General features: G+C 51.1%; 1 protein-coding gene across 1 annotated transcript; it reads right to left on the bottom strand.

Annotated features, from left to right (window-relative positions):
- Positions 1 to 583: 583 nt before the first annotated feature.
- On the bottom strand, positions 584 to 22,270 carry LOC129650993 (L-gulonolactone oxidase). The gene is made up of 10 exons (XM_055579741.1): positions 21,824 to 22,270; positions 20,467 to 20,561; positions 20,006 to 20,096; positions 17,019 to 17,204; positions 8,802 to 8,909; positions 7,670 to 7,746; positions 5,309 to 5,458; positions 4,304 to 4,468; positions 2,142 to 2,232; positions 584 to 1,364 (listed from the first exon to the last, which is right to left on the bottom strand). The coding sequence occupies exons 1-10, from the start codon at positions 22,268 to 22,270 to the stop codon at positions 1,236 to 1,238; spliced, it is 1,539 nt and encodes a 512-aa protein (XP_055435716.1). The 3' UTR covers positions 584 to 1,235.
- Between the last annotated feature and the right edge of the window lie 2,882 nt (positions 22,271 to 25,152).

Genomic DNA, 25,152 nt, shown 5'->3' with positions numbered 1-25,152 from the left:
GCTGGATGGCATCACTGACTCGATGGACGTGAGTCTGAGTGAACTCCGGGAGTTGGTGATGGACAGGGAGGCCTGGCGTGCTGCGATTCATGGGGTCGCAAAGAGTCGGACACGACTGAGTGACTGAACTGAACTGAATTGAATGATGAGTGATGTGGAGCATCTTTTCATGTGCTTATTGACCATTTGTATATTTTCTTTGGAGAAATGTGTATTCAAGTCCTTTGCCCATTTTTGATTAGTTTGTTTTTGTGTTGATAAATTGTAGGCGTTCTTTGTATCTTCTACATATTAACCTCTTATGAGACATATGATTAGAATATACATTTCTTGATCCAGGACCTGTCTTAAGGTTCTTTTAATTTCCCCCAAAGCACTTGGCACCTTGTAGATATTCAACAAAAGCTTTGTGAAATACTAGCCACAACATGTGGGAGGTCAGAGGCCACTTGAAACTGCAAAAGGAATATGAAGAGCATTTTCCAGGCAAGTCCAAGACTCTGGAGGGAAGCTGGGGAATCAGGGAGCCTTCTGCTCCCAAAGGATTACCTTGGAGATGGAGAGGAAGGAGCAGAGACTAGACTAAATGAACTCTTGGCCTTTATTAAAAAGAAGGCAAGGAAAGTCCCCCTTTCCAAACATCCCTGGAATAGACATGCTGCAGGATGGGCTATGGGAGGTCCGGTGGACAAGTGGACCCCCTGGAGAGGACAGTCCCAGGGCAGGGCACATGCTTCTGAGCATCTGAAAGACCCTGGAGGGTGAAAGGAAGCAGGGCACAGCACACATGACCTCTATGTCTAAACGTATGCTGGTGGGACTCCTCCTTATGAGGGTAGGCAGGGTGACCCTTGGAGCTCCAGACATCCAGCCAGCAGGTGGAACCTGTGAATGGCCGAATCCTTACCTCCTAGATACACAGAACGTTTGGGGGCTTCTCTGTGTCCTGGGAACAGGATGTGGTGACTGCAGGCTTGGGCTAAGAGGATGCTGCTGGAGAAGTAAAGGGATTTGGTGCTCTTCCTTACCCAGGGTGCTGTGAAGATGAAGGAGGTAGGGGATGCCCAGACCCAGGTTCCTTGCTGTGGGTCAGAGAAGCTGTGGGTGTCCTGGCAGAGGGCCCCAGGGGAGATGTCTGTTCCCCATCAGGACAGCGGGACACTGAGCCTTCAGCCCTGTGGGAGGTGGGCCTGGAGGTGGGATGAGGTGGGCTAGACTTGTTTTCTGTTTGTGCTTCAGTAGAACACTTTCTCCAGATAGGCGTTCAGGAACATCCCCGTGGGGTCCAGCTTTTCTCGGATGGCACAGAACCTCTGGAAGGCCGGGTACATTTTCTCAAAGTCCTTCCGGGTGCAGTTGTGGGCCTGAGGAAGCAACCAGAGACAACAGGCCTTGTTTCCTGGAGCCGGCATTTCAGCGGGGCTGCAAACCTGTGTCTGTGTGCCTGCATGTGTGATTCCCCCATCCCTTGGCACACACAGAGCACATGCGTGCAGGTATATGCATGCACACACTCATAAACCCACATGTGTGTACCACACCCATGTGTGCATGTATGCACATGTATACATGCATATAGGCTCATGCACAAACCCATGTGTTATGTGTGTGCACATATGCACACACATACATGCATGCACATACACATATAATGTAAAGAACCCAAACAGGAGGGAGGAAGTTCTTGGAAAGTAGAGAAGGAAGCGGTTAAAATGCAGTATTAAAGTTCCCGTTTCATTTGCCATCGGGCAGTGGAGGGGGCTCTGGCCCCAGTTCTACTGCTAATTAGTAAGACCCATCATCTCTGAGAGACCCCTAGTTTCCTGTCTGCTGAATGGACTCATTGCCTTAGCCTGCTTATAGGGTTTCTATGAGAATTAAATAAAATGAAAAGTGAGCACTAAAAACTCGAAGGGAACTACAGTCACTGGGCTGCTGGAACATGAATGCAGAGAAGCTGGTTTAGTTGAGGTGGTGGAGGTCCTCCTTCCTCTGACTTGCTCAGCTCACAGTTTCCCCAGGAGGTTGGAGCCCTGGGCAGGCAGGACAATAGGGAAGAGAGGCGCCCTCTGGTGGAAGCCCTGGCTCACAGTAGCTGCCCGGCTCCCACCCATGGTGAGGCTCCAACAGACGCATCTTACCTTGGCCCAGTGGGGCCTTCCTCCCACCTTCTTCATGATGGTCTCATAGGCCAGCCAGTAGTCCAGCCGTGGTACGTCCTTGCCATAGGGCCTGAGGAGGGGGCAGAAGGAGGTGAGGCTATGCTCTTGTCTTGTGTGGTCTCACCCATGGTTATCAGGCATCTTGCCCAGCACTTGTCCACACAGCATGGATGGCAGTGACTCAGCACCCTGCAGCTTTTGCTCAGACAGATTTGGAAAAAGTTTACAACCTCTTACATATATTTTAACTGTTAACTGAAAGTTGCTGTATTTTTGTTGTTGTTCAGTCATTCAGTCATGTCCGACTCTTTGCAACCCCATGTGTATGAGTGTGAATAATTCTAAATTAATACATTTTTTTCCCTCTGTGTGTGTGTATATATACACACACACTTATTTGGGCTTCCCTGGTGACTTAGTGGTAAAGAATCCACCTGCCAATGCAGGAGATGCAGGAGACATGGGTTGGGAGGATTCCCTGGAGGAGGAAATGGCAACCCACTCCAGTATTCTTGCCTGGAAAATCCCATGAACAGAGGGAAAATCCTATGAACAGAGGAGCCTGGTGGGCTACAGTCCATAGGGTTGTAAGAGTTGGACATGACTGAGTGACTAAGCACAGCACATACAGTTATTTAAAGATTTGAATTTTAAATATAAATAGTTTAAAATGTAAATTTAAAAAATTTAATGTAAAGATTATTTAAAAGATATATACAAAAAAATCTTAATAATAAATAAATAGATATATAAATATTTCTATCAGAATCACCTCATTTGATGTATGGAAATCACAGCCAATATAACCTAGTTGGTCAGTTCTTGCTGCAAAGTCAGTCTTACTGACAGAGAAGAATCAGAACTCACAAAAACTCAAATGTTATGATGCAGCCCCCAGGTGAATTTTCTTGCTTCTGAATTTGCATTCACAGGCAGGGACAAAATGGACAGACATCTTGAGGACTGAGCCAGGCCCTAAGTTTGTCCCTGCGTGAAATAAGCTGCCTCCTGTTCAATGTGGGTTTCTGAAATTCTCTTTTCTTGCTTCCGGACCCCCCTCCAGGGCAGCGCCCTCTTAAATAGTCCCTTGGGATCCCCTGAGTTTGGGGGTATTTTACAGACTGGAGAAATAAAGCATAGTAAGATTCAGGCTGGGTGAGAGGTGGTCTGTTTGTCTTTTAAAAAGTCAGGGAAGGACTATTATCAGTGGTGGATGGGAAGGAAGATAGATGTGTCTTAAGCAAGGAGTTTTAGAAAAGATGAGTTTCTTAAACTGTGTGTGTCCTTAAGCCTCACATGGGAGGTCGTTGCCCAACCAACTCAGGAAACAGTAACACAGTATGAGCGTAAGGTGTCTGCCTATGGCCTGGCGGAGCCTGCTAGATGGGCACCGTGTCCAGGCATAACTCTGTTTTCTGCTGAACTGAAACCTGGCCTCACAGTCCTTCTCAACCCAATGTTCCGGGCTCTCAGAATCATTGCCTAGGGCAGCACATGAGACAGCATAAACTTGTCATTCCTTAATATCAGTTTTGCAAAGGGTAGCTTTGCACATTAACATTAATATTAACATTTGCCTGTATGCTCACTCACTCAGTTGTGTCTGACTCTTTGTGATCCCATAGGCTATAGCCCACCAGGCTCCTGGGATTTTCCAGGCAAGAATACTGGAATGGGTTGCCATGCCTTCCTCCAGGGGAATCTTCTGGACCCAGGGAATTGAACCTGTGATTCCTGCATTGGCAGGTGGATTCTTTACCACCAGAGGAGCCCATTACGTATTACATATTAATTAATAGTACATATTAATAATATCTCCAATGATAACATTAACAATTATAATTACTATATATAAATAAAACAATTCTAATTAACAATAATATTATATATTAATTAACATTAATGACCACATTAAACACAGTACTGCTAGAAAGGGTAGTTGTTGGAACGGGAAGGAGAGAAAGACTATTTTCTGCTGCTAGGACCAGGGAAGTCTCCCTGGAGAAGGTGGCATTTGAACTGGCCTTGAAAGCTGGGGAAGGAGGGAGGGGCCCTTCGAAGCTTAGGGACCTGCTTCCGCAGCCCCGCCCCCTTCACTACCGGCTTCCCCAGCCCCGCCCCGCCCCCAGCGAACCATTCACCTGTACATGATGATGTTCATGTAGCAGCTGTCGCGCTGGAAGCAGGGGCTCAGCAGGATGTCGTCCCCGCGAGTGAAGCGTACCTCCACGGGATAGTGGGCCACCACCTTGGGGTTCGCCTCCAGCATGGCCTTCAGCTCCAGCAGGGCCTCTTTGGTCTTCTCTCTGCCCTCGGCCCGGGGTGGGAGAGGGGATGGAACCCAGATCTGAGGAAAGGGCCTCCGGAGATGTCCCATGAGGCTCAGCATGGCCCCCAGGAAGCCCCTTCCTCATGGCTTCTGCTCTTAAAGTCCTTCTCACAGAAGCAGAGAGCTACCTCCTGCTCCTGCTCCTGCTCCAGCCCCCAGGACCCCCACCCGATTGGAGGCTCTCCTCAGGTCTCTTTTCTGGCCACAGCTGTCCCAGGCTGTGGCCTCCTCTTCTTCAGATAGGATCAAGCCACTCTGATGCCAAGATTCCTACTTTTTCTAATAGTCCAGCCCTGAGAGTCTGGTGGCCCCAGCCCCTGAACACTGTGACAGAGGGATCTCCTGAGCCCTGAGCCCTGATCCCCCTTTTCCTGGAGAAAGACAAAGAGGGGCAGTTCAGAGAGGAAGCTGCAGTGAGTCGGGTACAGACCTAGCCTCCGTCTCAAGAAGTTCCTTCCCCATGAAGAGGGCCCCAGCCTACCAGGGGGGCTCTGCTAACGGAGGGACTGAACACAGGGTACAGTCTTTCAGGAGAACCAGATGCTGGCCATAAAGCCCTATGTTTCAAGTCTAAACCTGCTCTCCCAGCCTCATGGCTGGAGAGGGGCCAATGCGGAGAGTGGAGCAGATCCCCTGGCTGGTTTCCCGAGAGGCACAATGGTGCAAGGACACTGGACGGGGGTTCGGAACTTCCCGTTTCCCCCAGAAATAACAGGTAGGATGGGGAGCCTGGTTGGCAGTGCATGGGCTATGAGCAGGACCCAAAGGGAGCTATATGTTGCTGACCCACCCGCAGGGTGGCCTGCTCGGCCCTTACCTGGGGATGGCCCAGTCCTGGACATGCTGCTTGAAGCGGCACTCGTAGGTGAAGATCTTGTGGCTGAGGTTGCAGTTTTCCTTTTTCCCGTTAAACAGGAGCCAGAAGAAAAAGCGATTGATCCAGCCCACAAGGCCTGGCAGGAAGGTGCTGGGGGGCAGGGCAGAGGGGTCGTGATCATTGAATTATCCAGCGGTGGGTAAGTACTGCCTGTGTTGCGGGCAGTGGACCGAGTCCTTTACAAACCGGGGCTTCGTTCTCTACATCCTGCACCACTCGTGCTAATCTGCAGCCTGGAAATCCCTCCAGGGAACGTGAAGATCCCCCTGCAACACTCTCTTTGTGGCTGCCCAGGGCTCCAGTTATGGATTTTAGCCTACGTTTTATTCTTCTCTCCCTCTTTAATGACTAGGTTGTTTTTAGTGTTAGAGTGTTTCATCTTAATTGTGATTCAAAAGAAAAAAACCACATAATATAAAATTTGCTCTCTTAACCATTGTTTAAGTGTGCAATTCCGTAGTGTTAAGTATATTCACATCACTGAGCAGTGGATCTCCCGAATCTTGCAAAACCGAAACTCTGTCTCCATTAAAAATTAACTCCCCATTTCTCCCTCCAGCCTCCGGCAACCTCCATTCTTCTCCGGCAACCTTCCATACTTCCCGTCTCTGTGAATTTGACTGCTCTGGCTGCCTCGTATAAGTGGAATCGCTCAATATTTGTCCTCTTACGTGTCTGGCTTATTTCAGTTTTCATCATGTCTTCAAGATTCGTTCACATTGTAGCCTGTGTCAGAATTTCCCTCCTTTTTAAAGGCTGTCTGGTTTTCCATTGCATAGCTATATGTCCCATTTTGTTTAGTCATCAGTTGGATAGTTATGTTCACTTTTTGGTTGTGAACACAGATGTGCAAATATCTCTTTGAAATTGCGCTTTCAGTTCTTTCTGACATATAGTCAGAGGTGGAATTGCTGGGTCATAAGGGAAATTCTATTGTTAACTGTTTGAGAAACCTCATACTGTTTTCCATAGTGGCTGTACCGGTTTATATTCTCACCAACAGTGCATGCGTCCTAAGTCGCATCCGACTCTCTGTGACCCTGTGGACTGTAGCCCGTCAGGCTCCTCTGTCCATGGGATTTCTCAAGCAAGAATACTGGAGGGGGTTGCCATTTCCTCCTCCAGGGGATCTTCCTGACCCAGGGATTGAACCTGCGTCTACTGCATTGGCTGCCGAGTTCTTTACCACTGAGCCACCGGGGAAGCCAAATCACCAAGACCCAATCCATCATTTAGCTTTCACCACTGCATCCTTGGGCACATGGCTCAGCAAGTGGCCCAGAGCTGCAAGGGTGAGGCCAAGTGGATGTGGTTTCCAGAAGCTACTAAGTGAGAGCCACATGGGCAGGGCTCACAGGCCATGGAGCTCCCTCAGAGCATGTGTCCTGGCCCGGGATGTGGCCACTGTGATTTAGAGCTCAATTTATTTGGATGCTTCCTGGCTTGGACTCCACAGACACAGGCACATAAAGCTGCCAGGCTGCTGTGATGGAAGGGGAGAGAAGTCTGGCTGGGCATTTTCCACTCTCACCCCCAATCCATCATCTGATGGAGCAATGGCCTCCAGGCTGAACTCACTGTCTTTAATAAGACACCAAAGTCTCCATGATAAAAGAATAGATGGATACACTTTACAATAAGTTTAAATATGTCTATACACCATAAGGGCTTCCCAGGTGGTAAAGAATCTGCCTGTCAATGCAGGAGACACAAGAGAAGTGGGTTTGATCCCTGGGTCAAGAAGATCTCCTGGAGCAGGAAATGGCAACCCACTCCTGTATTCTTGCCTAGGAAATCCCATGGACAGAGGAGCCTGCTGGCCTACAGTCCAGGGGGTCTCAAAGAGTCTGACACAACTTAATGGCTGAACAACAACAACAGCAGCAGCAACATACTTTAAATATGTGTTGCCTATATTATTTATGTGTATGAAACATTTCAAAAGTTTTTATCAGATGCCATTCCACGTCTTGGCTGAGTATAGCGTCACTGCTCAAGGACCCATAGGCCTTCCTCATCACTCATAGTTATGTGTCTGGTGCTTGAGCCTGAGCACAGACTTCAGGCTGGGAAGGAGGTAAGAAACTGGACAATATGAAGGTTCACATCACCCATGAGCCAGGGTGTGCAGCCTGGGCATGGGTATTTTTTAAAAAAGCTCCACAGGGTTGGAATTCACTGCTCTGGACCATGCAGACAGACCCAGTTTGCATGTCTGAAGGTGGGATGTTGTTCTCCTGATGGACCACATCCCCAGAAGTAGATGGCAGGTGCTGGGGAAAGATACAGTGGCATTCCTACCTGATCCAGAGTAGGAACTCCAGTAAGTAGAATCCAATAGCATAGTCCCAGAACCAGTTGGCTGAAGAGGAGGGCGGCTGGGAAGCAGAGTCTGTGGTCAGTTCCGAGCTGGAGCGGAGTGTCCCAGGAGAGTGTGTGTGCTGGGGGAGGGGGAACCCACTGGCCAGGACGATTGAAAGCCTCATTCTTGGTGGCACTGCCGATCCCCATGTCCTGTCCCCTTCTGTTTCGTGCTTATGTGATTGTTTTGCTCAAGACCAAGAAATGCCTATGTCTTTTCTCTGCAGAGCTGATGAGCCTGGTGTTCAGCAGTCACCCTTTATGAACCCCATGCCAGCCCCATACACATAGTAGGTGTTCTGGCCTTTGCCTGACTTGTCTGGTCAACATTTTCCTGCTGCTGCTGCTGCTAAGTCGCTTCATTCATGTCCGACTCTGTGCGACCCCATAGATGGCAGCCCACTAGGCTCCCCCATCCCTGGGATTTTCCAGGCAAGAACACTGGAGTGGGTTGCCATTTCCTTCTCCAATGCATGAAAATGAAAAGTGAGAGTGAAGTTGCTCAGTTGTGTCCGACTCCTCGAGACCCCATGGACTGCAGCCTACCAGGCTCCTCCGTCCATGGGATTTTCCAGGCAAGAGTACTGGAGTGGATTGCCATTGCCTTCTCCAACATCTTCCTAAGTGATGGCTTTATTTTATTCTGCTGAGAAGCAGCCTGTTTGCCAAGGACATGGTGGTGAGGAGACAGAACCATGGGTTTCTTCCCCTGGGGGTGGGAAGGATGGGGTGCTGGAGGGAAGGTGGGATGCACTAGCTGGCTTCTGAGGTCTATCCTGACTGCTTAGGACTCATTAGCCAGTCCTGCCAACACCTCCGTCTCTGCTTCCCACATCTGGATTGTCCCTTGACCTCCTACTCCTGTATCCCTGCTCACAGACTCATGGACCCTTACTGGGACCACCTTCCCTCTCCTTCCACCCTCTGGCATTTAGTGCTTCTCTCCTCATGCTCAGAGATGCTCACCCTTTGCTTTTCCTCTCATCTCGCACCGATCATCAGGATGGTAATAAGTGTTAGGTGCCCTGGGAGCTGGGCAGTGTAGGGGAGTGGGGAAGATGCCCACAGCTACCTTGTTGGTGTGGTCCTGGTAGATTACACTGACATTCTCGCTGTGTGGGAACCAGAGAAAGCGGAAGTATTCGGATTTCTTCAGGTGACTGTCCAGGTTGTCAAGAACCTGAGAAAGGAGCAGAGATGTGTTGGTCACATTTGATGGTGGGGATGCTGGAAGTTGGCTCCCGCCCCCCCATCAAAAGAAAATATCCCAAATTGTCCTAACATTGCCAAAGAACAAGGGGTGTGTCCTATAAGATGCTGGACGTTAAGTGGTAAGGAATCTATCGCCAACGCAGGAGATGCAAGAGACACAGTTTCGATCCCTGGGTTGGGAAGATCCCCTAGAGAAAGGAATGGCAACCCACTCCAGTATTCTTGCCTGGAGAATCCCATGGACAGAGGAGCCTGGTAGGCTACCGTCCATGGAATCACAAAGAGTTGGACACGACTGAGCACACGCATGCTACGGGCATTAAAATGGTCCACTTTATAGGTTGACTTCATTGAGTTATGCAGAGGATAAAAATGAGTTCTCGGTTATCCTGACTTGAACAATGACTAGCTGTATAAGTTTGGGCAAGTGCCTCAATTTCCTCATCTGCAAAACAGGATTAACAACAATATCTATGTCAGGATTGTTATGAAGATTAAACACACTAATGCCTAGAAAGCCCTTAATGTGGTGCCATGAGCGCGGCAGGCTCCAAACAGGTGTAATGCTGCTGCTGCTATCACTTACATTGTCGTTGGCAGCATCACTGTCATCCTCTTATTCCCACAACCCCTGACACCGCAGTGGGCTTTAATAAAATGAACAGGAGTGTCTGACTCTGAATGGCTCATCCGTACACGTGGAGATGTCACAGAGCAAATCATGTCTCCCTGACACCCATCAGGCTGACACATGACAGATTCTGAGCCAAAGGAGATGCAGATTTGGGGTTTGACAGGCAGCTGGGAGGGAGGGGGAGAGTGCTGGTTTTGGAGTAAGTTCTGGATTCAAGTCCTGGCCTGGTGACTTGGCAGCTGCACAACCTTGCCGGATTCATATCCCTGGAGCCTTGGTTTCCCACCCTCCCCAACAACACATGGGCAGTTGTACAAATGAAATGAGATAATCTATGCTGAAGCTCCTGAGTAGAGTGCCTGCCTGTGGCATGTACCCAGTGGAGAGTTTAGGTTCTGAATGTGAGCAATCCTGGCACACATCTGGGGATCCAGCCCTATTCCCCACCAGGTTCCCAGCTGCGAGTTTCAGGAAGCAGCATTTCCTCATCTGTAGAACCAAGACAGAAATAGCTTTCTGTCCTTTTCTTCCTTCCTTCCTTCTTTCCTTCCAGGACTGTTGTGAGAACCAAGGGAGGTCATGGATGTGAAAGTAGTTTACAAGCTGTAAACACAGCAAGGAGATCAAACCAGTCAATCTGAAAGGGAATCAACCCTGAATTCTCATTGGGAAGACTGATGCTGAAGCTGAAGTTCTAATACTTTGGCCACTTGCTGCCAAGAATCGACTCATTGGAAAAGACTCTGTTGCTGGGAAAAATTGAAGGCAAAAGGAGAAGGGGGCAGCAGAGGATGAAATGGTTGGATGGCATCACTGACTCAATGAACATGAAGTGGAGCAAACTCTGGGAGATAGTGAAAGACAGAGAAGCCTGGTGCGCTGCAGTCCATGGGGTCACAAAGAACTGGACACAACTTAGCGACTGAACAACAACAAAAACCACCTGTGATTTCCATATCTGACCAGAAAGGAAGGAAAAACCAAGGTGAAACACCAAGGAATAAGTCCATCTAAAACTTCAATTTGGAGCACCTGGGAGCAGTGGAATTTTAGGATTCTGGGTCCTGGTCATCACTTCGGGGAGGACCCCTGACTTGTTAACTGATGCTTGATGGGGCCCAGGAGACACAGGAATGGGCAGACCATTGTCACCTTCCAGTGACCTGGCTGCCATCCCGAACCTCCCCTGCCACACGTCAGCCCAGGCTGTGGGTCACCCAATTGCATCTCTGTTCATATCTCTCCAGCCTTCCCCTAAAATCAGCTCCTGCTAACGTGGCTTAGCCCAGGCCCTTCTTAGCTCTCACTGGCTCTTCTGCACTAGCCTCATAATTTGCCCCATTTTTCATCTTTCCAGACAACATCTACAGGGAAGCATTCCAAGACACAGCTCAAAAATCCCCAGCAGTGCTCCATTTCCAATGGAATCGAGCCCGAATAGTTCAGCACTAAGAAGACTTCTTCCACACACTGTCCAGTACTGTTGCCACTGCCCACAAGTGACCACGTGGAAAGGGTCAGATCTGAATTCAGATGTGCTGTAATTCAGATGCTCAACTCAACCCCACCCCTACCCCCACCAATGCTGTCTCCTTTCATTCTAAGTGGTTTTTATTTATATTACACCCATCCCAGAAGTATATTACAGGTACTGAAGCATACATCTGTCCTGAAAGTCATCAAGCCTCTCATTCACATTTGGTTTCTTCTCGAGGGCAGACATCAGCACATTTTTTTCTGTTAAGGGCCAGATAGTAAATATATTAGGCTTTGCTGTCTCTGTTTCCTCACCTCTGCTGTGGTAGCATGAAAGCAGCCACAGACCGTACGTTAATGAGGATCGTTACGGTGTGTCAACAAAACTTTATTTATAAAAGCAGGTAGTGACTCAGATCTTGCCTGTGGGCCAGTTTCCCAAGCCCTCATCCTATCCGCTGCCACAGGGACTTGGACACAGTAAATGCGGCAGGGTTCTTTGCTGTTGTTGTTCAGCTGCTCAGTAATACCCAACTCTTTGCGACCCCATGGACTGCAGCACACCAGGGTTCCCTGTCCGTCACCATCTCCTGGAGTTTGCTCAAACTCATGTCCATTGAGTCGGTGATGCCATCCAACCATCTCATCCTCTGTCATCCCTTTTTCTTCCTGCCTTCAATCTTTCCCAGCATCATAGTCTTTTCTAATGAGTTGGCTTCGCATCAGGTGGCCAAAATATTGGAACTTCAGCTTCAGCATCAGTTCTTCCAATGCATATTCAGGGTTAATTTGTTTAGGATGGGCTGCTTGGATCTCCTTGCAGTCCAAGGGACTCTGAAGAGTCTTCTCCAACACCACAGTCTGACAGTATCAATTCTTTGGCGCTCAGCCTTTATGGTTCAACCCTCACATCGTACGTGACTCTTGGAAAACACTATATGGACCTTTGTCCACAAAGTGACGTCTCTGCTTTTTAATATGCTGTCTAGGTTTGTCGTAGATTTTCTTCTAAGGAGCAAGTGTCTTCATTTCATGGCTGCAGTCATTGTCCACAGTGATTTTGGAGTCCAAGAAAATAAAGAGCCCTATGATTCCTTATTGGAAGAGGAGGTCCTCTTCTGCTGGGCTGTAGATCCGTGAAAAGCTCAGGAAGAAACACCAGGTCCCTGTCACTATCACTTCCATCCTGACTGGGTGATGGACCCATGGCCCATCTCCTCTGGGCAGAACTATTTCTCCTGGGAGGATAGGAACACGGTCTGGAGCTCTGCCTGGAGGATGGGACTGAGAGAGCGGAAAATGCCCCTTCCCTCCTGTCCCAGCCTCCGGGGCCTTCCCAGGTTGCCCAGAATCTCAGCAGTAAAAGTAACGGTGACGCCCCTTTCTGGGCGCCCAGGCTCCCACCAGAATGGAGTAATGGAGCCACTTTCACAGCACACTTTGTGCCTCTCTCGTGGCATCTGTCATTTCTTTTCCTCCCTGCTTTAGAGGGACAAGGCGTATCTTTCTTCCCATGCTAAACTCCAAGCTCCTCCAGGCAGGCAGCATGCACCCTCCAGCTCTGTGCCCCTGTGGTCCCTAACTGAGCATTGTGTGGTCACTGAAGGACGGAGCCCCCTGCCCTGGACCCATCCCACTGTGACTCTCTTCAGGGCCTACAAACAATCCTATCTGGGGGAGGAGAGTCCCCAGGATCATGTTTCCTCAAGTCTAATTGGTGGTTCCTGGGAACACCATCAAAGCGGGTGGGCCCCAGAGGAACGTCTTCCTTGGAATGTCATTGGCAGGAAGGGTTCTAGAGGGTTCCATCCCCTCCAAAATTAGCACCCTACTGAACTGACTCATGAGAACTGATTACCAGGCCTGTGAGAAGAAGCTGAGGGCTCCCTGTCCCATGGTTGGGGGTTACCCAGTCGTCAGTGGCCAGCCACTCAAGAGAGTGGTGGGCATTGGGATGCTGCTGACAAGGTTGGTGTGTCCCAGGGACCAACCCTGCTTCCTGCAGCATTGGGGGAGGGGATGATGCAGGCAGCCCACTGTACTTCTCACATCTCATTATGGTTTGCGTGGCATAAAGGGCAAAGGTTGACAGCCATTTCCAAAATCCTCCAGTCTTCTCTCTGACTGATTTCATACCAGTTAGACTGCAGAAAGTTGGGAATGCTGAGACCTTGTCATAAGAAGCCAGGGAGGCCACCCCTTTCTTGGCCCCTCTGCCCAGAAGCACTGATTCCAACTCTCCCTTCCCCTCATATGGCTTTGAGCAGCCTTCAGAAGCTGTGTTGAGGTGCAGATAAGAGAATCAGACCTGGGAAGCAGGGAGCTGCATCTGAGATGGACCACACACAGCACAGGGGTGGGCAGGAGAGGGTAACCTCAGAGAGGGGTGGATGTTAAGAAATTCTTCCTTGTGGCTCAGACAGTAAATCTGCTGTCAATGTGGGAGACTCAGGTTAGATCCCTGGGTCGGGAAGATCCCCTGGAGAAGCGAATGGCAACCCACTCCAATATTCTTGCCTGGGGAATCCCATGGACAGAGGAGCCTGGTGAGCTACAGTCCATGGGGTCGCAAAGAGTCTGACACGACTAAGTGACTAAGCACACATTGGTTCTCAGGCACCTGCCTGCTCCTGGAAATGAGGTCTCATCCTTTTTCTTTTCGGAAGGAAAACATTCAGGGGGAGCAAGAGTGAGGAGAAGCTGCTCCAGTGACAGTTTTCTGATCAGTCACTGAGCAGACTGGGAGCAGGGAGCAGCCTGGGACTCGGCTTCCCACCTGCATCTTACTCTTCCTCCCAAGCATTCCCAGCCCCTTGAAGGGGCCCTTTAAAGGCTGCTCCGAGCGGAGAGGGTAAAAGAGAGTTGAATGCAGGGCCATGGACAGCACACGCCCCTGGGAGGAAATCATAGGGTTGTAAATGCCACCCACCCTCTGCACAGTCCTTGTCTGTGGCCAGAGACTGGGTGGGGAAGGCTTGTCCATGGGCGTGATGGACACTGATGATGGGCCTGGTGGAGACCCATGCAGCTCTGGGCGGAAGAGCAGCCAGAGCTGTGCAGAGGGGAGAGAGAGAATCCACAGAGGACCTGCTGACTCACAAAAGAGGAGGAGGAGCAGCATCTAGCCGTGAGCCCTCGAGGGATGGGCCAGGGTCACAGGGGAATGGTGGGGGACTCCACACCAGGATTCATGCCCTTCCCCAGGGATAAGACCCAAGAACATCCCCAGATACTCCAGGGGAGAGAAGGACCCTCTGTCTCCAGGGTGGGGTACAGTTTTGTATCCAAGTGCTGCACTGGTTTATGTAATGTCAGGGCTGGAAAAGACCTCAGGTTCATCTAATCTGACCCTACTTTTAAAATGGCAAAGAAGGGACTTCCCTGGTGGTCCAGTGGCTAAGACTCCACGCTCCCAATGCAGGGGACTTGGTTTTGATCCCTGGTCAGGGAACTAGATCCCACATGCTGCAACTGAGACCTGACACAGACAAATACTTTAAAAAATAAAAAGGCTCCAAAAGTTTGAAGGGCTTGCTCCAGGTCCCACAGAGGGAGCTGTACAATCAGGCTTGGGGCTGCCTGCCTCCCCAGAGCCCCTCTAAATACTCACCAAGCATTCATTGCTGTGTAATTGTGTGTGTGTGTGTGTGTGTGTGTGTGTGTTAGGGTTGGGGACAGCCTGAGATAAGACTGCAAGAACCAGGCCTTAGGTGTGGTCAGTCTTAGTACATCTCTGCCAGGTCAAAGGAGGAGCAGGAAAAGGGTGGAGTCTGTCTGTCCACTCGGTTCTAATGCCCTGGTAGGAGCCCCGGGGCCAATCCTACTGGCAAAAGAAAAAGCAATCTCTTTATCTCTGGGTCAAATTATTCAGCTTAAAAACGAACAGGTTCTAACCTAAGTGAGAGGCCAGAAGGTGGTCCCTTTCTGGTTGAAGGTGATCTCTACCCATCTCCCTTCTCTGCCTGAGATGCCGACCCCTTAACCTGCCTGCCGCTCCATTGACACCATGCTCACTGAGGTCAGCAGTGATCTCCTGATGACCAGACCCTGCTGTTGCTCCCCAACTCCTCACAGCGTTGGTCTCGTCTGGCTGCTCTGCTCTGGACACTGAGCACTAAGGCTCCCGTCTCTCCTCACCCAAGCCCTCTCTCTGTGGGTGACCACATCTACTCTCACGGCCTGAGGGAGTGTTGACCTTTGCTTTGTGCTGAATTGCATCGACCTAAAGTGCAGCATGTAGAAGCCCTCATCCTCGGCATGTGACTGTATTTGAAGCTAGGGCCTGCTTGGAGTGAACAAGAAGCTTAGATCAGCCCCTTAACACTGGTCTGGGGATGTGGCTAGTTGAAGCAGACTCTTGAGGTGGCTCAGAGTCTGGCGTGGCTCCAAGTGGACTAGTTCTACCCTATTGGACCTCCCTGGCTTAGCCACACAGTATCACTGCCAAACAATTCCATGAAATGTCCTTGTAATCCTTTCTTGGGCCAAAGCATCAGGCAACTCATTTGCCAAGACTGGCCCACACGTGCTCAGCACTGATGCTCTAGGAATCAGTGCCGCATCCCCTGGACCAGCATCCCCAACCTTTTTGGCACCAGGGATTGGTCTCATGGAAGACAAGTTTTCCAAGGACCAGGACAGGGGTAATGGTTTCAGGATGATTCAAGTGCACTTTATTTCTGTCATTACTACATCAGCTCCACCTCATTAGGCATTAGATCTCAGGGAATGGGGACCCCTGCCCAAGAGCATCCCTGGAATCACTTTGTCAGCCACCAGTGGAGAGTTCTGGGGCTAAAGTTCCACAAACACCACGTGTGCTCAGCTGCTTCAGTTGGGTCCGACTCTTTGCAGCCCCACCCACTGTAGCCTGCCAGGCTCCTCTGTCCATGGGATTCTCCAGGCAAGAATACTGGAGTGGGTTGCCATACCCTCTTCTAGGGGATCTTTCCAACCCAAGGATTGAATCTGTATCTCCTGCATCTCCTGCATTGCAGGCAGATACTTTACCGCTGAGCCACCAGGGAAGCCCCACCAAACACCATGCCTCTGCATAAAGGACCTTCTGCATTTAAATCCTTTGCTGTGAGGTTTATAATGTATTAGTAATTCCAATGGTAAGGATTTTTTAGACCTATTAGATGCTAGATAACAGTATTTTCCATTTTTCACTGACTAGGTACCCTGGGGAGCGTATTTTAGTACTGAACTAGATACTTTACAAGTGTTATCTGAGTTAATGCTCAGGTTCAATACTTTAGGGTAAACATGATTTACTCTGTTTTTGCATGAGGAAACGGGCTCAGCAAGGTTCAATGGCTGACTCAAGGTCACAGCTTGGGGGTGGTACTGCCAGCATTCAGTTTGACCCCTAATTCCACCATAACTATGTGGGGCCAGTGGTGTTCACATCACTACCAACTCCATCTGTGCAGAGGGTCTACTCATATTGAATAGTGAGGTGACTATGGAGGAGCTCAGATGCTAAGGGACTTGGAATCATAGATTTGAGTCCTGTAGCTTAGCAATTACCAGGGATATAGATCCATGCTTATCAGGCATTTCTGCTATCCATCCATCCATGCATCAATCCATCATCCATTCATCCATCCATCTGATCATCTGTCCATCTAGTCATCCATCCATTCATCATCCATCCATGTATCCATTCATCCATCCATCCAATCATCCATTTTCCCAGCTAACCAACATGGGTTTTCATTCATTCAAAAAACATTGCTATCATTCAGAAGCCATCCTTTCTGCCCCTCATCATCCAGCTCCTCTGAGCTCCACTGACCTGCTCACAAAGGGATACTGCCACAGTATTCTGGGGTCAAGGAAGGGCTGGTGAGGTCAGCTCACTGCCCCATTCTGGGGACCTGCAGAGGAGCTCAGAGGAGCATGACTTATTAATGTCCTCCATTTCTTTTCTGAGGCTGAGCAGTGGCAAATGAGAGACAGTACCTCTTTCAAGGTTGAGGGGAAGGTGGTCTCCTGCAAGTGGAACTGGGGCACGCACTGCAGCGTGACTGTGAGGATGACTCCGAGGCAGCCCAGGTGCACGCGCGCAGCCTGGAACACGTCTGCGTTGCTGGACTCTGAACACTCGAGAAGGGTCCCATTGGCTGTCAGCAGGGTCAGTGCCACCACCTGGCGGTGGGAGAAGAACCACGCTTCAGCATCCCCAGGCTTCTGGCAAACCCCTCACTTCCCTGTTTGTCCTTGCAAATGAGGCCAAGTGTCTCCGATTCCCAGATGTATCTGGCCATGATTCCCACCATGTATCTGGCCCCAGAGACTTCCCCAGCTAGGTCTCCAATCACAGCCCGAGGGAGTCTCAGTCTTGGGGGAGGGTAGAAGGAGAAATGGAGTGAGGGGGGCTGTGTCTCGGTGGCATCAGCCCTCAGCAGGGAGGGGGCCCATCCATCACAGGCATTTCCATGGCACCCCAGTGGCTTGCCCTCCCCCAGCTGCCTTGCTCATCCTGTGGATTTCAAAGTCAGGATTCAGCAAGCTTGTCCTTTGCCTGGAAGAGAGCTAAGATGAGATCAACTTCAAAGAGCACAAGGCCCTGGGTGGAAATGGCTCATAAAGGCAAAGGGTGTGCATGCATCTGGGGGTCCGGAGCTGGCCCCGCTGTCCCAACACGCAGCCCTGGGGACCAGAGTCCCTTGCAGGCTGTCTGCTCGTTGCCCACCTGAGCACCATCTCAGCCAAGTCAAGTCCATTTTCTCATTTGGGGACCTCTCCCTTGCCTAAGGAACTAGATTCCCCTACTTGGCTCTACCAAACGCAGAATCTCTGGGCTCTGCAGAGTGGGCCACCCAGTTGGAGACAGGTGATGAACATCACTCTCCTTGCCCTCGGCTCCTGTCTCCAGAGGAACCCTCTTTCATTGCCTGCTGAAGTTCCTCTCCACACTCTGCTATCTGCTTACTGGGATGGAAATTGCTTTTGACATGTGCGGTTGGTGGCAGGGTGCCCAGGGTGAGAGAAGAGATAAAGCTGAACTAATTCTGATTAACAGCAACCTAAACCAGAGAAGAGAAACTGGCAGAAGTGGGGCACAGTGGCCTGCTGTGGGAGTGAGGGCGTTAGGATGGTTTTTATTAAAAACACAAACAAACAGACTTTGTGGAGATTTGGGGATGAGCTGAGTGCTGGCCAGTGAAACACAGCAGCAGGGTCCAGCAATAATAAAGGTGGGCACTGACTCACCAGCTGTGTGATCTTGGATGTGTGACTTAACCTCTCTGTTTCCTCATCTGTGAAATGAGGGTCATAACCATCTCAGAGAGAGTAGGTGAAGCACCCAGTTAAGTGCCTGGGGGACAGTAGATATTAAAGATGCCAGTGTCTTCCCCGTGCTCCCTGCCATCAGCATAAGTGTAGAATTAAACAGAGGAGCTCTCACCCCCATGTGCCAGGGCCTGTCTTACTCACCTGGGCTTCCTAAGGGAAAGAAAGTAAAAGTGAAAGTCCCTTGTGAAAGTGAAAGACTCTTTGTGACCCCATGGACCATAGCCCACCAGGTTCCTCTGTCCATGGAATTCTCCAGGTAAGAATACTGGGGTGGGTTGCTATGCCCTCCTCCAGGGGATCTTCCCAACTCAGGGATTGAACCCAGGTCTCCTGCATGCAGGCAGGTTCTTTACTGTCTGAGCCACCAGGGAGGCCCAAGAATACTGGAGTTGATAGCTTATCCCTTCTCAAGAGAATCTTCCTGACCCAGGAATCGAACGAAGGACTCCTGCATTACAGGTGGAAGGGGTGGGGAGTTGATAGCTTATCCCTTCTCAAGAGGATCTTCCTGAGCCAGGAGTCGAACCAGGGACTCCTGCATTGCAGGTGGAAGGGGTGGCTCCCGACTCAAGTGTCGTGAACTGTCATTGGGCCCCCCAGGCTCTCATACACGCTGTCTCATTAACCCCCAACCTCCTACAGGTTGAGGAAGATTCTCTTGAGGTAACAGCTGAAAACAGGGATGCCCAGATGAGTTAAACAACCTGCACACATGTGCACACCCAATGCATGTGGGAGGCAGGTTTTGGGCCCACATCTGAGTCCCAAACCTATGAAGTTTAAGAAATACTTTTGGGTGGGAACTTCCCTGGCAGTCCAGTGGTTAAGACTCTGCCTTCCAGTGCAGAGGGCAGGGGGTTTGATCCTTGGTTGGGGAGCTAAGATCTCACACGCCCAAAACCAAAACATAAAAAAGAAGCAATATTGTAACACATTCAATAAAGATTGTAAAAAGTGAAAGAAAAGAAAGTGAAGTCGTTCAGTCATGTCTGACTCTTTGGGACCCCATGGACTGTAGCCTGCCAGGCTCCTCCACCCATGGGATTTTCCAGGCAAGAATATTGGAGTGGGTTGCCATTTCCTTCTCCAGGGGATCTTCCCAACCCAGGGATTTAACACTGGTCCCCCGCACTGCAGGTAGACTCTTTACCATCTGAGCCACCAGGGAAGCAAAGTGGTCCACATCAAAAAATCTTAAAAGCTTTTGGGTGAAGGTCAGATATGATCCCAGGCCCATGTGCTTGGCTCCTTCTTGGCTCCTCCCCAACTTGCTAACCTGAAAAGGCCCTTTGCCCTGCCTGGCTTCCAGTTCAGAGCTTTCCCTGGGGATGGAACCCTTTGCTCTGCTTGCCCTTTTCCCCAGGGTGGCCAGGAAGCTCCCTAGAGATGGGGCTGTGTCAACACACATGGGGGTGCCTTCGTCACTTGTGTCTGCTGGGGACTCATGAGGTTCAGAGAGACAATGTTTCTGGAGGGCCCTGAAGAGTCTCCATCAGAAGAGAGACCCAGGTGTGTTCAAGGCCCCCACAGAGCTCTGCTGACACCATGCTGGAATGCCTGCTTGTCAGGAGCATTGACGACAAGGGTGAAGGGGCCCTGACCCATCCTCCCCTCTCCCTGGTGGTCAGCATCGAAGCAAGTGAACTCACTTGTGTGGCCAGGATGCCGTGCTTGATCCCTGTGTTGTGGGTTCCAGACCCAATGACGCCACCTGCGGTCACGTCTGACACAGCTCCCAGGCTGGGGAGAGGAGGAGGGACACGGTTAGTCTTCCTGGGACAATACCTCCCAGGGTTGTGGTTCGAGGCCCCTCAGAGCAGAACAGCTGATTCATCTCCTGCCTGGAAATCTTGTCCCCAGTTTAGCTTGCAAAGAGTCAGACATGACTTAGCAGCTAAACAACAATTTCTTTCTATTCTCATGTAATAGCCCCTGGACACCCAGGGATGGGGACATGGGTACCCTGTACAGGGATCCAGAGAAACAGGTGCATCCCAAAACGTGCTCCTCTCTGGCCCCTGCCAGATCCTTGAGTGTCTGGCTGAGGTCAGGGTCGGGAGTGATGGTCATCACTGGCACTCGCCCTGGGAATGGGTGAGGTGGCTCTTACTTGGACAAAGCCAGGCCGTGCTTGTCCAGCTGGGGGTGCAGGTCAGCTAGGAGGATGCCGGCCTCCACGGTCACCTGCTTCTTCTCTGTGTCCACCTGCAAGAGACCAGCACAGGCTAGGATGAGCTAGGCTGTCACCCAGCCCTCATCCTGCAGCCACGCAAAGCTGTGAGTACAAGCATATCTGTCCCAGGCAACAGTCAGCCCAAGCTGCCTCCCGCTGCAGGCAGCCGAAAGGGCATGCAGGCAGAGCCCTAGAGTGCTGGGGCTCAGGGACTGTCCTGTGCAACCCTTTTAGTCACAGGGGAGAGAAATAAGGGGCAGGGAAGACAAGCGGTTTACTCAAGGTCACCTTAGGGCTGGGACTGGTGCTCAGGTCTCCTCAGCCATGTGGGAGAGTGGCTCTATTCCCTGAGACCCCCATGGCTGCCCAGGGGTGGTGGGGGAGGGAGGGGAGGAGTAGTCTCTCCATTTCACAGCACGGAGACTGAAGTTCAGGGACTCTAAGTCACTTGCCCAAGGTCACACAAACATCCGCAGTGGAACCGAGATAAGGATTCACATCTGTGGACTACGGAACACACATTTCACTGACCCTGAGCACACAGCCTGGGCAAAATCAATTACCAGAGCCCGGTCCTCACTAATTAGCGATCAGAGTCAATTCCTGCCATGACTGATGTTTTGACCAGAGCATTTTCTACGGGGTGGAGATGGTTGGCCTGAGTAAATCAGGAAATACATAGTACAGAGAAATCTAGAATCTCTGTTAGCAGAGCTGGAGGGGCGGGTACCAGGCAAAAAAGACAGCTCAGAGGAGCTGGCCCTGTCAGGTGAGAACAAGGGCCTTGCACATGCCTGCACTCTCACTCCCTGGCAGGCTCCTGGTTGAGGGTGGGGCAAGGGAGGGTGTGAGATGCCTGGATTAATGTATCCCAGCACAGGGCTGGTGTCAGACTCCTGAGTCTGTGGCCAGCTCTGCCGCTGATCAGCTGTGTGACCTTAGGCAAGTCACTCCCCCTCTCTGATCTTCAGTTTCCCTATATGCAGAACAAGTTAGGTGCAAATCTTGGATTTGTCATGAATCCACATTTGGGGGCCTGACTTGTGGACATCCTCTCTGTGGCCACAAGGGTGCACACAGACCAGATGTGAGGCTTGAAGGAGTCCAGGGCAGGCCCTGTGGGAGGTGAGGGTGACCACAAGTGGACCAGGAATGGCGGGGGGGAGTCACTTTGGGACTCAGAGGACAGGAGGGGATGATACATGAGGGAAAAGGAGGCTCCGCGTCCACCCTGGAATCTGGGATGGTGTGGCATGGGGTGGGGCAGAGGCAGGGAGCCCAGCGCTCCGAGTACCTTGAGGACGCGGTTCATCTTGCCCATGTGGATCATGAAGCCGTCAGTGCAGGCGATGTCTGAGGGCGAGTGGCCACCGCCCACCACCTTCACCCGCTTGTTCTGCTGCCTGGCCAGGGCCAGCACCTGTGGAGGCAGCATCTGCATCAGCCTCAGCCTAGGCCTTTCTCTGCGAGGCAGCCGGGACACCCAGGCATTGCACCCCCAGTCCCCCAGGTGCTGCCTGGCTGGAAGCCGCTGTGCAGGCCGCTCCAAGAAAGAGCTAGAGAGAAGGGCCAGGAAGTGAGCGGGGTGCAGGCCAGCACGGCTTGGAACAACCTTCGCATGCAGGACATCAGCCCTCAGCTCAGTATGAAGCCTGTTTTTTCGGCATTCACGGACCTGGATCCATTCAAAGCCACTCCACCTCCTAGCCTTCCACTTTTGCCCTTTCTGCTCCGCAAACATCCCCCCCAGCCACTGAAGACTCTGATCATTCTCCACCTGTCCTCCCCTCATCTCCCACTGCCCTACCCCAGCTCCCTTTTGAGCTCCTATTCATTTTCCGGGCTGACACAGTGATCATTTTTCTTCATTTTTCTGCTTAAGAAATTGGGGGCTTTGAATCCGGGTTTAAAATCTGGCTCTGATACTTACTATTTAATAACAAGGGGAAATTCCAAAGCCTCTCTGAGATTGTTTGCCCATCTGTTAAATGGGCTAATAATCACTACCTCACAGGTATGGATGGGGACAGGTGAGGCCACAGAAATGAAGCAGGTGGTGCTGATCACCAGTGGTGACCATGTCATTCCCACCACTCTCCTCTGAGTGCCCTCACACACACATATGCAGAGGCTCACAAACACGTGAATCTCTCCCCTCTTTGTGGTCTGCTAATACTAGTGAAACATCTGCATCCTCTGGGTTAGTCCTATGCAAACTGTCTTAGGGGTAAGCCTTTCAAGAGCAGAGGTTGGGTCTTGTCCATTCATTCATTCATTCACTCATTCATTCATTCATTCACTCATTCATTCAACAATATTCATTAAGTGCTTCCTGTGTGCCCAATAAAGGGTTAGGTGTGCTAAGGATCCAATGGAAAACAGGAAAAATGTGGCCTTACATCCTTATGAGGGAGAGAGAAAAAAGCATGAAAAAGTTCACGTCAATGAAATAACTGCAGGTTTTGAATGCAGTGAAAGAAATAAGCAAGGAGCTGAGATGCAGAAGATGGGGACATCCTCAGATGAAGTGGTCTGGAAGTCTGAGGAGGTGATTTACCCTGAGTGCTAAAGGATGCAAAGGAGTTGGTCCCATGAAAAGGGAAGGGACAGGCATCCCAGGTAATGGGAACAGCAAGGGCTAAGATACAGAGGGAGGAAAAAGTTTGGTTTTTCCTGTGATCAAAAGTAAAGAATCTGCCTGCCAGAGCAGGAGACGTGAGTTTGATCCCTGGGTCAGGAAGATTCCCTGGAGAAGGGCATGGCAACCCACCCCAGTATTCTTGCTTGGAAAATCCCCTGGACAGAGAAGCGTAGTGGGCTACAGTCCACGGGGTCACAAAGCTTCGGACAGAGATCAGTGGTGAGGCCATTTCAGGCCATGGCAGGTGGGGAAGGGGTGGTGGCCTGGGCTTAGTGACAACAGTGCTGGAGAGAAGGAGGTGGGTTCTAGAAACTTCCAAGCCAGGACTTGCTGGAGTCAGATAAGGGTAAAGAAAGGACAGTGACCTACTTCCTGGCTTCTAGTTTGAGCAACCAGGTGGTTGGTACAGAGTTAGGAAGACCGCAATAGCATAGGCTGAAAGCAAAGAAACATCAAAAACATCCTTCGGGGCATCAAAGTTTGTTATGTCTCTGATGAAAGAAGTCATATGCCAATTTGCAGCTCAGAGAAGAGGCCTGAGCCAGAAATAACAACCGGACAGTCACTGGTGGACACCCCAGGTGGTCACGTGACAGTAGAGTTCAGCTGGAGCCAACCTCATGGTGCTGTTGCCCGGCTAGCAATTCTGGGGTGGGGATGGGGGTCTTAGCCGGGAAATCCTCCTCTCAGCCTCCTCTCTGGGGGCATTTCTGATCCACATTTCTGATCCGGATGGAACTGGAGATCTGGTGGCTGGACCATCGGGCACTGTTTTGAGACAAGATACTCACCTCTCTGACCTCCTCCACGGATGTGGGCTGAAAGTACATCTCCGGGCAACAGCCATAGGTCCTTGCCCAGTTTTGGAATTTGACCCCCTTGTACCCATGGACCTATGTGATAGGACAAAAGCTGGGTCACCTCCAGTGAGTGGTCTCAGGCTGCCTGACCCCCATCCATCCACTGCCCTGACATTGTAGAGACGGAGGCTGAGGCCACGGCACTGAGCCAGCCTCCGGTTTGCTCTCGTCACCCCTCTGCGCCCCTGGGAAGCCTAAACACATGTCAGAAGTTCTGAAGCCAAGCGGCCATGGGGGGGCTTCCTGCTACTATTTTCCTCTCTCAGCTCATGGCCGAGCGGGACGGTTGGGGGGTTGGGCAGATCATGCAGAAAACTCAGCGCTCTTAGGAGAAGCAGGGAGATGAGATCAGGGGTGCAGCTGGAGAAAGCAGTGTTTGGGTTCCGGCTCTGGTGTGGTGAGCCCTCTGAAAGACCCAGTAGTATAAGGTGCCCTGGGCTGAGTAGGACAATGGGGGAGGGGCTGCATGAACTGGCCCAGTGGCCCAAGAAGGAAGGAAACTGGCCTTCAGCTTTCCCACCAGTCTTCTCCTGCAGGAAGGGGCGCGTCTGGGAGACTCCATGGTAGCCTTTCCTGGCCTAGAAGCCAAGCAGGGAGCCCTGGGAAAGGGATTCCCATTTGAGGGACCTCTGCTGTGTGCCTGGGTTCCTCCACATGTCATACCTTTTTAGGCCTTACAGCGATACCACTGGATGGGTGATATCAACGCTCATTTTCAGGAGCAGAAACTGAGGCCCAGAGAGGTGCAGTAACTCCCCCAAACTCACACAGCAACCGAGTAAGGACACAGGAGCCCAACCCAGGCCTTCCTCTTCTATCCCTTCCCCAGCACCCCAACAGCTCCCCAGAGCCTCGAGTCCAATTTGAAGGCTTCCCTGTGGCCACCCCTCAGCCCCACACCTGCCCAGTTTTGCCCCCCTGCCCCAAGCCAGGTTCACGGGCTCAGTCTGGATGTAGCCGGTGGGGCTGACCGGCTGAACTGACCCGACCAGCAGTACCATTTGGCCCTACCATGGCTCCAGCGGTGGGTCAGTGGCCTCGGCTGACTCCGGCTTCGTCTGGGAAGAGAGCACAGGGCAGCAGGGCCCTGGGGCAAAGCAGAGAGGGGCTGGAACCAGCAGT

Source organism: Bubalus kerabau, chromosome 4 (genome assembly GCF_029407905.1).
Source record: "Bubalus kerabau isolate K-KA32 ecotype Philippines breed swamp buffalo chromosome 4, PCC_UOA_SB_1v2, whole genome shotgun sequence".
Taxonomy (NCBI): domain Eukaryota; kingdom Metazoa; phylum Chordata; class Mammalia; order Artiodactyla; family Bovidae; genus Bubalus; species Bubalus kerabau.
Note: the sequence above shows the minus strand (reverse complement) of the source record. Positions and strands in the feature narration are given on the sequence as shown.

What these genes read in the sequence shown, in the direction of transcription:
- LOC129650993 (XM_055579741.1), bottom strand. Translation starts at nt 22,270, where the DNA reads ATGTTTGCGGAGCAGAAAGGGCAAAAGTGGAAGGCTAGGAGGTGGAGT. An exon ending in GAGTTCCTACTCTGGATCAG is followed by an intron (nt 5,459 to 7,669) that starts GTAGGAATGCCA and finishes CCTGCCCCCCAG; the next exon opens with CACCTTCCTGCCAGGCCTTG. An exon ending in CAGGACTGGGCCATCCCCAG is followed by an intron (nt 4,469 to 5,308) that starts GTAAGGGCCGAG and finishes GGCCGAGGGCAG; the next exon opens with AGAGAAGACCAAAGAGGCCC.